The sequence below is a fragment of the Maylandia zebra genome, linkage group LG16 (assembly GCF_041146795.1).
Source record: "Maylandia zebra isolate NMK-2024a linkage group LG16, Mzebra_GT3a, whole genome shotgun sequence".
NCBI lineage: Eukaryota > Metazoa > Chordata > Actinopteri > Cichliformes > Cichlidae > Maylandia > Maylandia zebra.
In genome coordinates, this window is record NC_135182.1 from 7747785 (window position 1) to 7765926 (window position 18142).

The 18142-nt window shown below is 38.9% G+C and overlaps 1 protein-coding gene across 2 annotated transcripts; it reads right to left on the reverse strand.

Annotated features, from left to right (window-relative positions):
- Positions 1 to 2273: 2273 nt before the first annotated feature.
- On the reverse strand, positions 2274 to 16838 carry tgfbr2l (transforming growth factor beta receptor-like). Of its 2 annotated transcripts, XM_076874736.1 has the most exons (9): positions 16667 to 16838; positions 10233 to 10389; positions 8042 to 8250; positions 7136 to 7884; positions 5598 to 5735; positions 5323 to 5464; positions 4075 to 4202; positions 3634 to 3783; positions 2274 to 2640 (listed from the first exon to the last, which is right to left on the reverse strand). In XM_076874736.1, exons 1-9 carry the CDS (start codon positions 16818 to 16820, stop codon positions 2506 to 2508), a joined length of 1962 nt encoding a protein of 653 aa, XP_076730851.1. In that variant the 5' UTR covers positions 16821 to 16838; the 3' UTR covers positions 2274 to 2505. The 2 variants fall into 2 exon arrangements, with proteins under 2 accessions (XP_076730851.1, XP_004566372.1); XM_004566315.4 differs by having other exon boundaries at positions 2274 to 3783.
- Positions 16839 to 18142: the final 1304 nt, after the last annotated feature.

The following is an 18142-nucleotide window of genomic DNA, read 5'->3' on the forward strand; positions in this document are numbered from 1 at the left end:
TGTAGCACCAAAAACATGCATATTTGGTACGTTTTTTTATGTTAAGTGATCATTTCTTTCATTGTAATAGGTATTTATTTCTCATGTGTTATGGTTATTGTATTTTTCAGGCTTTAATGAAAAATTCTGTTTTGCTTAGCCGGCTCCAAAACCATCTCAGTGCCCAGCCCAACCCATAAAATGCTGCTGTAAAGTTTTTGTGGTTTTCAGCTTCCCTTTCATTTGTTTCTTCTGTGATGTTGGAGATTTGCATTTTCATTATGGTTAAAAAAGAAAAAATAAGAAAACATAAATCTACAGAAGCACCGGCTTCAAAAGGATTGCTTGGTAAGGATATGATGATATACACACTGTATATTTTCAATATTTTCTGACATTTTATATTTTATACGTTTGTTGATCAATGTCTGTGTTAGTTTATCCCTAACAATCCTGCGACACTTACTCTCCCTTTCCTTTTTGAAAGCAATCTAACCTATTCGATCTTTGTCTCTTGTCTCCCACAACAAACAGAATCAACAGATTTTTATTCTTTTATAAACAAACTAGGATGAAATAGCGTATGAAGTGTTCATTCCTAAATTTGAACAAACATTTATTTATTTTTTAAAAAAGGGTTCAGAAATGATCAGAAAGTGGAAGAACTTACTTCTGAATCATCACATTAAATTTTTGTTTTTTAGCCAGTAGTAAAATGGATTTCATCTTTACATTCACAGGTACACAACAACTTCTGCTGGCTAATGGGCATATTTTTTTTCAGTGTAAACAAATGTAGGCTAAAACAGAACATAGATAATTCAAACAAATAATCATTTTTATTATATATGGTGCATTATCTTTAGGTGGAATATCTTTTGTCAGATAGAAACAAGCTAGAAACATTGTTACTTAGCTTTGTATCCACCATAAAAATGGTTTTAAAAGTTTTAAAACTTTATTTTTTATAATGAACAATACTATATTGTTTTTCAACATATAGGTTTTTAGACACTAGATTGTCATTCAGGAGCTCAGCTGCCATCCATCCCTCCTGAGGAGCCAGTGCACAGCTGGCTACTAAAGAGCAGCTCAGTCAGTGTGTGGACCCCTCTTAGTGAGCATTAGTGGTGTATTCAGCTTGTCTTAATGAAACTTTGTTTTCTTTGAGCTTCTAATGAGTAGCTGGTATCCACTGGTAGCAGAAGTGAACCTTTAATTTGGTTAACCATCTCCTTTATCGTTCCTTGGTGTGTTTTAGTTTGTGGATGTCGTTTGTTTAGTTGAAATAGCGGTGTTGCCGACTTTTTGAGTTGACTCCTTTATTAATTTAAACTTAGTTTTTCACAATTTGTTCTGCTTGGCTTTTTCTTTTCCCTGTTATACCATTGTTATTCCACGTCCCGTAGCCTTACTCTCGGGTATATAACATGCTCATTAAGGCAAATGTCTGATCTAATCTAAATCTAATCAGCCAATCACACGGCAGGAACTCAATGCCTTCAAGTATACAGACAAGCATCAGAATGTGATTTTAGGTGACTTTGAATGTGGCATGCTTGGTGGTGCCAGACAGGCTGGTCTGAGTAATTCATAAACTGGTGATCTACTGGGATATTCCCACAGAGCCTCTCCAGGGCTCACAGAGAATGGTCTGAAAAATAAAAAATATCCAGTGTGAGGCAGTTCTTTAAGCCAAAAAGCCCGAGGTCAGAGGAGAAAGGCAAACCACTTCAAACTGATAGAAAGTTAACAGTAACTCAAGCAACCGCTTGTTACATCCAAGGTATGCAGAAGAGCATCTCTGAAAGCACAAGCAGATGGGTTCTAACAGCAAAAGACCACACCAGGTGCCACTCCTGTCAGCAAAGGACAGAAAACTGGGACTGCAATTTGCACAGGCTCACCAAAGTCAAGCACCAGATTGGAAAGAAGTTCCCTGGTCTGAGTCTCAATTTCTGCTGTGAAATTTAGTGTAATTAATGCAAATGCATGGCTCCATCCTCCCTTGTATCAATGGTTTAGGCTACTGCTGGTGGTGTAATGGTGTGTAGGTTATTTTTAAGCTGTCATGTCAACATGGACCAAAATCTCAGAGAAATGTTTCCAGCACCTCGGAGAATCTTCTTTTAAATCCATATGAGGCCACTCAAACAGCAAAAAAGGGGTTCAAACCAGTGATAGCAAGATGTATAGAATTGAGTGGCAGATAAGTTTATATTATCAGCATTTATAGTAATGTCTTTCAGAGAAGTAATTGAAAAGAAGAAAATACACCAAGGGATGAAACTGTGTAGATGAAAAAAGTCAAATTTATTCTTTAAGATTTTTTTTATCAAACAAACATAAAACCAGGAAAAAGATTTTTCTCTCCTGTTTATTCATAAATGTAGGTTATAGTCACATGACCTACAGTAGTAGGTTATAGTATAGCAATGATAAGTCACATGTCACAGCCAGTATAAAAGAATAATACCGTGACAAAATGGAGACCAGCTCCAACAAATCAAATCTTTTTCAAACTGTTCAGCGATCAGCAACTGCCAGCAGATCTATGACTGATTCGGGTGTCACATCCTCAGCAAACGTTTGCAAAGAAGTAGGTCTGTCGTTTAAGGCACAGTCAGTCTTTGGTTCATTTCTGTCTCCTCTGGTCTTTTGCTGGAAACATCCAGGAAGCAACAAAGAGAAAACACACAAATTCGTAATAAACAAAATCCCTCTGTTGGGTGACAACGGCTGTGTTCGCACTGCCAGATCACTACACGACAAAGCAAAGGGGTAAAAATGGCACCAAGAGTGGGTGTGCTTGAAATATCTCAGAAAATGTACAGTCTAAAAAACATGAAATTTGGGGCCATTCTTTTCTTTATGATTGTCTCTCTAGAAGTCAATATAAAATGGCAACAGTGCAGTCATGGGGTTGCTGGTATAGATTTTTTGCTTTACACAAGTTCAACCAAATTGCACAACCATGAATTATTCTTTGGTTCATATAAAGGTTTGTCATACTATATGTTGGACCATTTTGTTCTATTTATTTATATATTCTTGTGGGAAAACTTATTTTCTTCACATTTTATTTGAGAAAGATAACACTACCTAAAGATTCTCCAGACTATACGACTGTGAGTTTAAAAGTTTGTGTAAAATCCCTCTCCATGTTGAGATGTTCCAGTCTGCACCAGTGGTCCATTCCCATCTGTTGAGACTGAGCTAAACTTCCATCTGAGCAAACTGGGGCAATGTCTATGAAGTGGTCCACTCTTGCTAATATTGACTTTTTGAATATCCTTATTGTGGCAAATTAGATAATCCTAACTATCAGTCAAAAACTGCTTTAACTGTAACTGTGGTTTAGATTCTTGTCAGTTTTAGTGACTTAACAATTCATTCTCTATCAGTGTCTCATTGAAGATTAGCAGAAAAAAACACGTGTTTCTCCGACAATGCAAACACAGCGAACCATGAAGACTCGTTAGGGGGAAAACCAGTGTGAAGCAGTGAACCTCAGGCATGTCCTCCCTTTCAATCTGGAAGAAAAGAGATCTCCTCTCCTCGAGGAGACGGAGCATGAGGCGTCTCCAAGTCTATTTTTCTCTCTGCTTCATTCTCTTGCCAGAGTTTCACCTCGTCTTCTTACTCCTGACTTACTTCTTCCTCGTCTTCTTCGTCTCCCACCCTGTCGTCATCTTCCGCCTGCTCCAGGGCGCTGAAGCGCTCGACCACGCAGTGAGCCGTGAGCCTAGCCTCGGGGTCGTGATCCCAGCACTCAGTGATGGTGGAACAGAAGATGTTCATCCCCTAAAGAAGATCAGCGTTAGATCCAAAGGCTTCATTTGAAGACAGTGATGACTATAAGCTTGTAACAAGCAACTCTTACAATCTGATTTGGTCACGATTAGGCACATTTTGAATATCTTTGTAATTGATTTGTGAGTTTTTACACCCTGAAATAAACCATGTAAAAAATGAATTCCCTGGTATATGATTGGCTGAATTGTGAGTGGGCAGTTGACAGTGGCCATAAGCCTAAACTTTCAGTTTGTCTGTGTCTCTACATGATTTTTACTGCACTTTTACTTTTTTACTGACCTGGTGCTGCGTCCATGCTAGTGGGATGTCCGGACGTCCTCGGTCTCTCAACACCAGATCTCTCATGCTATCCACACAGGGCTGCTCACAAACCTTGGAGCCAAATGCTGGCTCATAGCTCTTTACCTCTGCAGCAATACACACACACACGCATGCACGTACACACACACACACACACACGCACGCACACACACACACACACACACACACACACACACACACACACACACACACACACATTTATCATAAACTTTTTTTTCTGCAATGGGAGTTGTCTGACCTGTAACTGAACTTGCAGCTGTTGTCACAGGGACTACCTTTAGTTCAGCTGCACCACTCCCCCCACACTTTGGAGCAAACTTCCAAGATCGAAATTTCAGTCTTCAACCGGAGGTCATGCTTAAATCAAGTTCCGGGGACAGTAGCCATCATTTCACTTTTATGCACACGTCAACATGCCGTTTTTGTGCTAAGCTCTAAAGAACAGTGAAGAGTGCAAAGAGGTTTTGGACACATGCAAAAAACTAAGAACATCTGTCCCACGTCACCTCTTTTTTTCTTTTTTCCCTTTTTTTTTGATAAGACAGAGATCTAGTCTTTCCCCGTTTGAAAAAAACAGTGGAAAGCAAAGCAGAATTAAGCACTTTTACCCTACAGATTTAGAAAGATTACATGTCATTATATTTGTGTATCAAATTACATATGCTAACTATATCAACCACACAAGCTGTAGGCAAGGAAAGCACTTTGGGCCACGCAAGATCAGTTTTAAACAAAGAAAGTGCAGGAAGCAGGCTGAGCATTACAGCCAGGGGGTGCTATGCCGTGAAGCAACTGGAGAAAGTCAGAGACTTTGGTTTTGGTTCACTTCCAGTCAAAGCAAACATACAAACGGGCTCCAAAAAACTAAACTAACTCCACCTCTTCATTCATAAAGGAAGTCTCCATGGGTTGGATATCAGTAAGTCAAAGGTTGCATACTGAATCTGTTTTGTTTTCTTTTACTTTTTTCCCTCCTTGTGGTAAGCACAGCAGAACACATTTAGTTTACTTCTGTGGTCATAGCCTCCTTTTGGACTCTGATTGATCACCTCCTTCTTTTTTTAACATAGGACTGCACAATGACTGGCATCACATCTTTGTATGGTCTTGGGCCTTAACCTAAACTGTGAAAAACATGGGGTGGCAGGTCCTCTCTATGAAGGATTTGTTCTCTTGATCTACAGAAACACAGAAAAGAACACATACCTCCAATTGCATTGCATCGAGAGGCCATCTCCCACAACACTAGAGCCATGGAATAAACATCCATCTGTTTAAAGGCCTCGAGATCCTCCAGGTTCACCCTGGACTCAAGGACCTCAGGAGCCATGTAGCGAGCTGTCCCCACCTAGACAGAATGATAAACTCTTTTTTTGGTGCCATGCAAACAGCACATCAGACAGGTAGGCATAATAGTTTGGGTCATGGGTGTATTTAATAAAAATATTCAAACACAAACTGCACAGATATGCACAGATTACCTGTCCACTGTTGGCATAGTCATCAACTGTAAGGGACAGGTCCAGTCTTAAAGCCAGACCAAAGTCACACAGTGCGCACTCTTTCCTGCTCTTTACCAGGATGTTACTGCTCTTGAGGTCCCGATGGGCCACTGGTACCTACAAAAACAAGCAATGCTCAAAACAACAACTTCAGCAAGGAGCCAAAAACTGTGCCCAAAATCAATCCTAGAGATTCATATATATTCATATCAGATAGAGATAAATCTGTTTTGTGAAAATATTGCTGCTGTGGTATCTGTATCATGGTCCACATCCATACAATGAATCATGAGGCTTTGAGGTTTCAAACAATGCATGATTTCATTCACAATAGGCAGCATTGATTTAAAATATGCTGGTAGAGTTTTCTTGGCTAGCATTTGTCAATTTAAATGGCTTTGTCCAAATCTATGTGAACCTGGAGGAAACAGTAATTAAATTGCATTATATGCTTAGGCCTTGGTCTGACAAGGGCACCTTATCATCCTCTATGAGTTCAGTGAATTATGTGTTGTTAATTTACTGACATAGATACAGCAGTCTACTACCTGGCAATGCAAGAATATACACTTGTGTCCTTAAGTTTGGATATTAGGAAGAAGCTGTAGAGCAAAGATTGAAAAAAAGAGAAGAAGAAGCTAAAGAGCATAGGCCTTGTGTTTGGCTAACCAAGACGAAGTATACTTTTTACCGTTGTTTATCTGAGTTGTAAACAAATGATTTTAGCCACACTTCCCTTTGGCATAATAACCACTATAATCACCCTGAGTCATATATGTATCCAGTGTGGGTTAAGTGTACTGTGCGGTGGTCAGGACTACCGTAAGTTAGAAATCTGATCTGGCATTTCATGAATGACTGTAGGTGTGCGTATAGAGCCAAAGCTTCACTTAAGCAAGTCTAGTTTTAACCAGCTTCTTTGTAAATGCAATCTCTCAGCCAGCATTTGTTCCATTAAATCTGCTTTAGAAGTTAGTAAATGGCATTGAAACCTTTGTAATGTAAAAAGGGGGTAATTCATAAACATACAAAGCATACAAACATTTCATTGCTGGCGTTCAAATCCTTGAATAACTGCAACTTATTTAATCAAAGCCATGCAACTCAAAATTCATCCATGCAATGTACTAAAATCAAAGTTAATACTTGATGACTAATAATTAATTTGATTATTTTCAGGAGTTATATTTCTTTCTAGAACAATCATGCTCAATAATATCTTAAAGACCTTATAGCAACATATTATCCCAGACTGTGGGCTTACTTGTGGTTCCTATGGGAGATAGGGTCTTCAGCTTCGGTGTTTGATACCACTATTGTAGTTTAATTGTTAGTAAGTCGTTTAAAATTCTGGCTCATTCCCTTTCCCTTTGAAGCATCTTGAGACTACTGTTGTTATTATTTGGTGCTATACAAATGGAATTGAACTGAATCTAAACTTCATGGTGGATTCCCTTCAGCTCTTTGTTGGGACCATCAATAATAATAAATCTTAGAAGATAATAGGTTAAATTTACCTTTGGTAGCCCACTGAGTGTTGTGTCACTATGAAGGTGAGCTAATCCTTTAGCAATGCTGCCTGCCATGGCAACAAGTTCTTCCCAGCTCAATATGTTAGCTGTGAGGAAGTCCTGCAGATTTCCTAGGCTGTGATAGGCTAAAACCAGCCAGTAGGTGTGTGGGGTGTGGCCCGACAGGCCCCTTTCCTCAGCTGCTAGGAACTGAATCACATTATCGTGCTGTAGCTTGGGGTCAGCAAAGATGGAGCATTCATTTCTCCATGAGGCGTACTCCACATCCGGAAACACCTTCACCGCCACAGTTTCATAGCTATTAACTCCACCTTTCTCGCCCTGGAGCAGCCATCCCCTCCACACTTCGGCAAAGCGCCCCTTCCCCACCAGCACATCCAGTTTGATAGGTAGCAGTTCAGCTGGCTGGCCCTGCCAACTGGTCATACCGCTGATAGTGTCACTGTTAAGAGGTTGAACCTTGGTGTTCGACTCATCCTGTTCAGCATCAGTCACACCTCCTCCTCCACCTTCTCCCTGAGCACCCAGGCCCCCACATGGTAGATCCAAGGCCTGGTAAAGCTCAGGGGTGCGTTTAGTGGGCCAGTCAGGGCATACTGACGGAGCTGGTTTGTCAGGACGACGTATGCGGTAGAAATAGAAGGCAGCAATGGCAACTATGGCCACCAGAATAGGGGGCACCAAACTAACCACTACCACAGGGATCACATCCTTACTTTGGAGCGGTAAGAATCCTGCAGGAACAGAGGATTTTATCAGTTAACCACTGATTTAGCTACCTGTTCATTGTTTTATCTATTCATCCACCTAGCTGGATTTCATTATATTCACATATTTATCTTTTCATGCATTTATTCTTTCCCACACTCCCTCGTTCCTCCTTCTCTTCACCATTTGCTCCCTTGTCGAAGACAAGTTTGTCGTTACATTCATGTTCACCCTGACATCCACAGACCATCATGGAGTCATTTGCAGCCTGTGGGACCATACGACACTCCCTGGAAGTGAAGGTCTGCAGCAGGTCAGGACTGATACCATCCAGTGGCAGATTTGGGTGGTGACACATTGTGTACACTGTCATTGTGTTGTTTGCCTTCCTCCTGGAAGAGCAGACAAAAAAATTAGAAACATTAGAAAGTAATGCATGTGACTGGCTTTACTTAAACAGGAGTTTACATCCTGCTGATGTGAGAGAGATGAGACATCATCTCTCCAGCAGATTTAGACTTCATGCCCACTTGGCTTGTGAACAGCCACGGATTGCATCACAAAGCTGAAGGTCAACACTGCTCTGTGCTCTGCCATTTATTACATTCATACATTTATCTTTGAAGCCATTTATACAGTCATCAAGACAGCACTGACTGAGGACAGTCATGAGACTAGCAAGGAGACTTGCAGACCAGCAACCTGTTGAGGATGTACCCAGTCCCTCTCACTATGGACTGGACAAGCAGAAGAAAGTGGATGGAAGTTCAGCCCTTCTATTACCCCTGCTGTTAAATATGTTAATGTGTAACTGTCCAAAAAGAAAATGCACCCCATCTTCCTCCACTTATCCAGTTCAGCCAGGGCTGGGGCGTTTTCCAGCTGGCAAAAGGTATAGTACACCCAGGATGAGTTGAGAGTTTGCTGCTGGGCTAATTCAGAGAGACAGACAATATTCAAACTAACATCGATGTACAACTTACAATCACCAGTTAACCTAATATACATGTCTTTGGACTGTGAAAGGAAGCTAGGAAACTACATGAGCACAGGGAGAACATACAGACTAACTCCTGGAATGTTAATTTGCATCTAAGCTAATTTTATTAAAGCTATTATACTATAACATTTTTTTCTTTTGAAAAACAATCATTTCAGAAAATCACTGATTTGTTTATTACACCCGATTTGGGCTTGTACAAGACCACAGCTACATGGTGATGTTCTCATGTCTTGTAGTTTTCTATAAACTAACGCTTGAAGAGGCCTGAGTCCGGGGTCTTTTTTACAATACAAGAGAATAATAGAATACTGGCTACTGGCTACTGCATTATTAATAATGTTAATAAAAGCAATCTCTAAGCTCATCCCAAAGTCTGCTCACAAGCCAGCTGTTCAACAATCTGTAGGGTTGTTTGTTTGTTGTTGCTTTTGACCATTTTTGGTAGTATTTTTTCATCTTCATCCAATAAACACATCAAAGAGTAAAGCAGAAAATAAAAGTACCTCAAACCTTCACTGAGCTACAGTACGTGAGTAAACAGAGTTTTGAATCTTTGCACCACTGATGCAAAGATGACACCAGTGAAGTGGAGTTCACACAAACACCGTGTTCCTGACAGAGAGTCTACAGACTGTGTATATTTGCCCTGAATAAACCAATTTTCTTCTCCTCTTTTCTTCTGTCAGTTCTCTATTGCTGGTTTCCTTCAGAGAGCTGGGAGGGTCAGGCTGGCTCACGTGCACAGGAAATGAGAGGGGGGGGGGGGGGGGGGGGTGTAGTGAGGGGATCACAGTGTAGGACTGCTATCCAAACAAAACTACCAATCAGCAAAAACTTTCCAGTCATGAAGAAAGCAGCAGCAGAAAGCTGGCGTGAAGTTTTGAAGCTACAGAGATTCTCTCTAATAGAAAAATTAACCAACAACTATGAAAAAGGCCAAACTGTGGTCACATGTTTTGTTTGCGTTCGTGCGTATGAGACTGTGTGTGTTTTCATTTAAGTCCAACAGTAGCACGCTGAGAGAAATCACTTCAGGATGTTTCATAATACTGATCGACACCATATTGAACCAGCTCGGCTGTACTGTTCTCTTATCTGCAGACTCATGGGACAGTGCTGAAGAATAACAATGTGGGCATGGTCATTTTATAGCATTTCTATGGATGTTAGAGGCTTCAGGATGTGCTGTATTAAACAAATAACAAAACAGTCAGCTAGAAAACATCAAACTGAGAAAGGTAAAAACTACCATGTGTCTATTTTCTCATGTAGTTACCTATATACAGGTTAGGTCATAGGCTCTGTAAGTTTCCCCACAGAAGACAGACAAAACAAATTATAGGAATATAAGTTACTCAAAAAGGGTCTCACCATATGGCCATGCAGATCTCTTCAGTGGTGTTGCAGAAAGAGCTCAAGTTGCAGTTGCTGGAGCATATGTTGCCTTCGCACACCGGCGTGGATACCTCACACCACCTGCATAAATTGAAGCTCAGGTGGCTTAAAGACTGGACATCAACTGGAAGACCTTCAGGGTAAGAAAAGGATGAATCAGAAATCAGCAGGAAAAATAACAACATGAGTCATTTCAGCCAACCCCAAAGCTCATCTGTAGCAGCCGTGGGAATTATGCTGCAGGACCAGAGGTTTATGGTTTAGTATAAACACATATAGTATGAAGTTGGTGTCGACAAACACAACGCTTTAACAAGATCCCTGTTTATTTCCTGTTTCCACTCCCATTCTGTTGTATAAAACACCGGCCCCAATCTTTCTTGCGCCACGGACCGGTTTAACGTCAAACAATATTTTCACGGACCGGCCTTTAAGGTGTCACGGATGAATACAACAAAATAAAATGATACGACCAAGACAAAAACTGTGGTATTTTGTAAATATAATAATAAACGCAAATTCACTGTGTAATTGTGTTACTTTATTAGCAGCGTCCTCCTGAAATGCGCCAACAACACTGAGAGTGACGTCGTCCTCTCTGTCCCTTAATGCTCTCTGGTCGCTATGGCAACGCGTAAACATTTATTTCAAAATAAGACACAACTACAACACGGGAAAAGACCCAGGGAGACCGAGTTAATGAGGAAAAATCTGAAAACCACAAATTTCACACCTGACCCTCAACTCTCGCGGCCCGGTACCAAACGACTCACGGACCGTTACCGGGGATTGAGGACCGCTGGTATAAAACGTTTTAGGCAGTGGAGTTAGTGATCTCATCCGGGTTTCACAATTTGAAAAAGGCACAAAAATGCTACTTATTCACTAAAGTATATCTTAGGATAAAAATTAAAACAGGCAGACCATTTTCAAACTGTTTATATGTTGGTGCTCCATGGATCACAAGGTGAATGGTGTCACTCATCTCTGGCCCGATGGATGTGACATTCAAATCAGTCCATGGGCCACAAATGTCATTTATATGCAATGCATGGCAGAGCTTTAACTTACATTTGTGCGCACACGTTTTGTTTTCACAAGTGTTCCTGAGCGTGTGTCTGATTTTAATGCCGTGCTGAAGCCTTTCAGTACTGGTTTCCAGCCTCATACCCTTCTCACAAGGGGATTTCATTGGATTATCCTTTAACGAGCTTTCCTTTAATTCTTCTAGATTTTATATATCATACATACAACTATTTGGCTGCACAGTTCCTCACACATTGCTTAACCTCCTCCCACCCTTACTTCTGAAACACTCTTTGATGCTAGTGTTACTCACCTGTTGGCAACAATTCCAATTATTTCTGGGATGTACCATCTGTTTTCAAATCAAATCAAATCAACATTTCTGCATTTAACATGTTCAGTTAACAATCTGCATCAAATGACTAAGAGATCATTGCACTGTGCTTTTAATTCCTTTTTACACAGTGTTATGACTTTTATGGAAATGGATCAGTGTGGCACAGAGTAAAAAAGGTTTTACATGAAACATAAAAGACTTCAGGCAGGGGTTGACTTCTGTGTCAACCCCTGCCTGACTGGTAACCCAAAAATCCTACTTCATTAATAACATTGCGTACATATAGCATGACATTGCTTAGGTCACAGAGGAGATTAGCTTTGAGGCTTGTGATATGTGATAATATAATGACAGCTGAAAGTGTTGAGGGCAACAGACAGCTGTGTTCTCGGTTTTAGCTGGAGGTTCCAACATAGTAAAGTTCAAAACATCCTACTGCATCAGCTCTGCCACGTACAGAATTACATAAAGTGAATGTGACTTAGAGCAGGATATGGGTGTGTCCCTTTGGAGCTGAAAACTGTTAGCAAGCAGTCTCTCAAAGAAATAAGCAGACTTTATTTCTTTGTGTGCGGTTTTAGGCTTTGGTATTTGTACTATGTGGTTGTTGTGTATTTGTCTGTAGAGTAAGTGAATATCTTTACACTATGCTTGAGCTTGCATATGCGTGTGTTGCTCTGCCAGATTGCCATCCCACCCAGATGACACAGATATAATGGCCCAAGCAACAAACATGCTGTACTTATGATATCATGCATTCCCAGAAGAGTCAAAGTTTTAATGATGCTGCTGTGTAAAAACGTTCTGCTGAAGGTAAAAGTCATGTAAATGCAAAGTAGCCATTCTGCAGCGCAGTTTAATTCATATATATTGAGGTTCTGTCTTTATACCATCTACAAAGTAACTAAAGTAACAGAAGCAGTAAAAAATTATTAAGTAAAAAGTAGAGTGGAGTACAGGGTATGATATTTATAATTCAAGTGTGTAGTAACAACATAAAGTGGCATAAAATGGAAAGCTAAAATGGGTCCTCTCAACGACACAGGCATACACAAATAGAAATCCCAGTGTTGCATGGATATCTATGTAAACATGTACTCAATTACACACACAAACCCAACCACAATGCATTATAATTAGAAATGCTCTACACACACATACAGAGTAGTACACATAAACACACAGCAGTTCATTAACTCTGTAACACACAAATGCACATACAAATACACATACAAATACACGCGCACACACACACACACACACACACACACACACACACACACACACACACACACACACACACACACACACAAAGGCGAAGCAGTTCCAGATGTTTCTTCCAAACTGGGCTGAAGACAAAGGAAGAAAGAGTTGGGATGTAAAAAGCTTGAATCAGCATCACAGGCTCTGCGTGTACTCAAATGTTTATCTTTGTAAGGGTCAGTACGAGTTTTAGAGACTGGGTATGTGGACATTTGTGGAAAGTTAGTAACTTTCAACTGGTCCCAATTTAGGGACCCGTCTTCAAAGGCTGTCTGCAGTTAATTTACTTTTTCAGATACAAAGTCTAACATCATACAAAAACTAAACCTATTACATGATGTTAACTTTAATAACATGTTAATAATACTATCATTGTAATATAAAATAAAAAACAAACTAATGTTATTAAGTAGGCTAGAGTATAGTTTGCTTTCAGGTCAAGTGCTACTACCACTTACTTGCACCATCATTCATTTATACTCATGCAGCTGTGACAGCATGGATACCTAAAAAGGCCATTTAAAATATCAGTAACCCTACAAAAACAAAGTAGAATAAGCACAACAAATATCACACAATATTAAACACACTCCCAAATATTTGAGAGGTAAATATCATGTTATTTAATGATTAATTACAGTTTGGAGTAAAAATACATCAACATGTTAATGATGATGTATTATCATGTCATAATGTTACCCAGCAGTATCCAGCAGTTACAGGCAGCATCTGTTATAGCCGCAATACATAAATATATTAATGCATTTATAGCCATAATGCAAACAACTAATCATGCATGGTAAGTGCTTTTATTTTTTGGTATTTAATTATGTAAAGCTTCGCATGCGTGATTTCACTGGTAACAGGACATTTACATGATTGAATTACTAAAGCAAAAGTTCTAAATACTTGTCCCACCCTCTGCAGCTATAATATGGTTGAGGTTAGGGTAGGTGGCCTGGACTGCATTAAGACCCTCAAGAGTTAGAAGTACACACATGTGAGTATATGTCTGTGTGTGTGTGTGTGTGTGTGTGTGTGTGTGTGTGTGTGTGTGTGTGTGTGTGTGTGTGTGTGTGTGTGTGTGCCTCCAGGAATAAATTGAAGCCAGAAGTGAGCTGCATCGAGAGCCAAGTTAGCATCCAACACTCCTCCCTCAAAGGCTCATGGGAAATGTGAGCGCTCCATGCTACTCGGAGGAGGAGGAGGCCCTCCCTATCACAACTCCAACTTTACTTAAGACACACACACAGATAGACACACACACACAAACAGGAGATTTAAGCTTATACACATATGCATGTTGCACTCATGTGCTACACGCGCAAAACAAACTGATTTTTATTTACATTATGTTGACAGAAAGGTCTGACATTTTGTAAAATACCTTCATTTGCATCCATGGTTAAATGTTCCAATTACTGATGCATTCAGCCGGCAGCTTGCTGGCTTATCTTAGTCCTAAGACTATAAACATAGAGACTTCAAGTTTGGCTCTGAGAAACTAGCCAGATAACAGACTGTTTCGTTGTTGCATTATTATGAAATTTAAAACTATCATTGTTTACAGATTTGCAAAGTATTTATGCTACATAATTTACCATCTAATTTTTCTCTTAATTAATGTGAGTAAACACACAAGCAGGAGTCCCACAGGATTGTGTTGAAGCCAGTAGCCATTAATGTTTGTTTTGAATTTAATGATGAATTTGAGTGAGGCGACATAAATACTTAGTAGAATATTAGTAGACGAGTAGTTTCCAGAGTTGGGAGTTTCTGGTGTTCTCATCTTCAAAACATTATTTAAGAGAAAAATTACAATGAACGACTACAACAGAGACTCATATAAACGAATTAAATCATGCACATCAGCTTGTAAGTCAGTATTGTTTTATGCTTGCTTCCAACTGAATTAAAGATCTACTTTAAGTTGCTCCAACCTGCCTCATATGCCTGGATTTTTTTTTTTTTATCGCTATTGTTTGGTCATAATCTTTACCTTTTCCTTTTTGTTATTAATCCCTTCCATGATTGGGGACTAGTACTGCTCATGTTCTTTATTCCCATCATTGAATTAAAATTTAAAGAAACATACCAACGGGTTCAATACTACATTTCAGCATTTTGCACTTTTCACACAGGCAGTAAATCTGGATGCAAACAAAAGCTCCTCAAATGTGAGTAAAATCATAAAACAATTTTTTTTAAAAACAACCTCATGCTGTATGAGAGACTGGAACAATGAAAAGTTGATATTTATGCATGGATGGTGCTCTGAGACATCTTTGAGATGCTGTATTTGTCACTATGTGCAGTAAATCAGACTGAAGTGACAGGATATTTGTATTTGACACAACAGCCTTTTTTGTTTTTTACTCTGATGACTTAGACAGCTTTTTGTGGAGCATGTTGTCAGATGCAGTTTAACATTCTGTCTGTATGTGATTTGAATTATTTTGTGCACAAAAGAAACAAAAGTCTGTAAATCCCCACATAAGTGGATTCTTTTCAGCACTCCCTTTGTACTGTTGTTCGTTTGGGAATTTATCTTTTTGAAATATGTATTCTGTTCAATTTCTTCTGTAAGTACAAGAAAAGTGTCCAAAAGCATTAACACACTCTTTCTTTTAGTGCCAGTCTGTGTCTTCTCCAATGTCTTAAACAGCGCCAAGATGTGACTGTGTGTGTAGCCATTCATGAGGACTTTCAGATACACTCACTCTTTGTTAGATATGAGATAATAAGCTGCCCTTTAACAGGAACTGCATGCATAATGACCATGGTGGAAAGCACATTTATTCAAGAAGAGAATCCATTTCTGCATTTTGAAGGCAGTTACTGTCTGTTTTACTGCATGTTTTGCTATAGATTGAACCATGTCTAATAAGAAATATAATATATACAAGACTAAAGCTGAAATGGAATTTGATTGTTGATAGAAAAGATATCTTTTTCGATAACTGCCAAAACAAAAATGCTGACCATTTCATGCTTTTATTTTGAAATATTTTAACAACTTATTTCGCCTTTTTTGAAGTTTGAATTATTGATATTATGACTTAGAAAACCAGGAAGTCAAGCGAACTGATTTGTTGAGAAACGTATTTGAATATGAAATGGTGCAGACATTATTTAGAATCCCACATGAAATAAATCAAATCCACTCCAACCAGCAAGAGTAAAATAGTGTAAAACACAATGTTCAGGAGTACATAACATCTGTAATATTCACATGGGTCATATCTTTGTACTGAGTACATTTAAATGAATATGTTTAAATTAAGACTATGTTTTAGACTACGTTTTACTTAGGTAACATTTTTCATTCAGGACTTTTAGAGTATCAGAGAGAGATTAAAAGAGAATAAACAGGAAAATGCTGCTGAGACTTTAATGGCTCAGGATCCATGGTTTGAATCAGAAGACAGTCACATTTAGCATCTTATCTGCTGATGGAGCTGATAATATTTGTGGACTGCTGACAATACACAAAGCTGATAAACTAAATTACATGAATGATATTTGTGTACTTCTCTGTTGACACTGCAACTAAGCTACATGAATCTGATACCTTCGTTGCAACTTTTATTGCTACATGAATCTTCCACTCTCACTTGATAACACATGAGTATTTCTTCATGTGCTGTATAGTCATTTCAACCAAGATAACGGATCTGAGTAGCTTTTCCAAAACAAAACGTCCCTCCTCTCTGTCATGCCCTCCTCTCGGCCCTCCAGCTCCGAGGAAAAGAGAGAAACAGCCCAGAAATCAGGCAGCACTCACAGGCAGTCAGGAGGACGAGGATCCCGGTCCAAATCGTCCAGCACTGAGCCATCATCTTCCGGCAAAGTAAGTCGATGAAACTCAGGGGACCCCGGTCAGTCGGTGTGTTGGTGCTTCGGTCTTCAGCCCCCGGTGTCAGCGGAGAGCCTCTCATGTACGCAGAGAAAGAGAGAGGGAGCCCAGATGTTTTTCATCCAGATGTGGGCTGGCCCCGCCCCCTTCTACTGCCTCTGTTTCTGTGTCTCATTTCTCCACATGTGACACACAGCGGTGGAAACAGTATTCACTCAGTGTAAAAGTACTCCATTACAGCAAAGTCCTGCTTTCAAAAAAATCCGCAAACAAAAATCATCGTAAATACTTTTTGAAAACGTATTTTAAAAACAAACAATTAAAGCAGATGCCCTTTTTATGACTTTACATCACTTTTTCATTAAGAATTTCTTTCCTTGTAATTTCTTTAAAAAATTACAAAAAAAAACATAGTGTCATCGTGTGTTTATTATTTGTACTCATTTGCAGTTAGGTCCATGAGCATTTAAACAATGGTAAATTTTTGGGTAATTATTTTCAACAGTTTAATTTTGAAAACAGGAAATGTTGTTTTTATTGCTCTTTTATGTTATTATTATTACTGTTTTGTTATTACTGCATTCATTATAATTAATTATAATTTAATTTAATATTTCGCATTTATCTTATTGTTACAGAAGGAAAATAAATGGGCATCAAAGAAAATGATTTGATATTGTTCATGATATAATTTTACACTTTACATATTTAAAAGCAGGAAAAATCCAAACGTATCAGTCCTGTTTTGACAGCCTGTTAAATGCAGTGAGATTACTTACTTAATTCAAATTCTTGGCCAAACAGCACCAAGAATGTTTATGAAACTATTTTTCTAGTCTTTTTTTAATAGAGCAAAATCAAACTTTCATTGTAATGCATTTATTATGTTGCATGATTTTTTTCTTAGTCTCAGAAAATATATTCTAGGTAAGTTCTGTATATTATAATACATTTTATTTATTTACTTTTTACCATTGTTCATCCTTGTCCATTTTTTTCATTTTTTTATTATCTCAGTTTAGAGTTTTAAAAGTTTCTTCACAGAACTTTGCATTTCTATTAAACCAATCTGAAGAAGAAACGGTGGGTGAGACTGTGAGCACTAACAGGTTTATTCCAGCTCATTAGTCAGGTTATGCTCAAACCACAGTGATGTGAGGGCTCAGTGAGCAAATACATATAAATGCTGACACAACTTTGTATCACTTACTTTCACAAGATTTTTTTTCTTACTGTGTTCCTGTTGGCTGGGTCACTGAACGAAGAAAACTTCTGAGCTTGAGATAATAAATTTTGTATGAAAGTACAAATGACCTTTTTTCTGTATTTATATCTAGAAATCACTTTGTACACGTTTTCAGGAAACAAGATGGAGAGGGAAAAAGCAAGGCCAAGGGAACACCT

Excerpts from the sequence above, each read along its gene's own strand:
- tgfbr2l (XM_076874736.1), bottom strand. The coding sequence starts at position 16,820 with ATGAGAGGCTCTCCGCTGACACCGGGGGCTGAAGACCGAAGCACCAAC. Across the intron at positions 7,885-8,041 it reads CTTCGACAAGGGAGCAAATG|GATTCTTACCGCTCCAAAGT; the intron begins GTGAAGAGAAGG and ends CTGTTCCTGCAG. Across the intron at positions 4,203-5,322 it reads TCGATGCAATGCAATTGGAG|AGGTAAAGAGCTATGAGCCA; the intron begins GTATGTGTTCTT and ends GTATTGCTGCAG.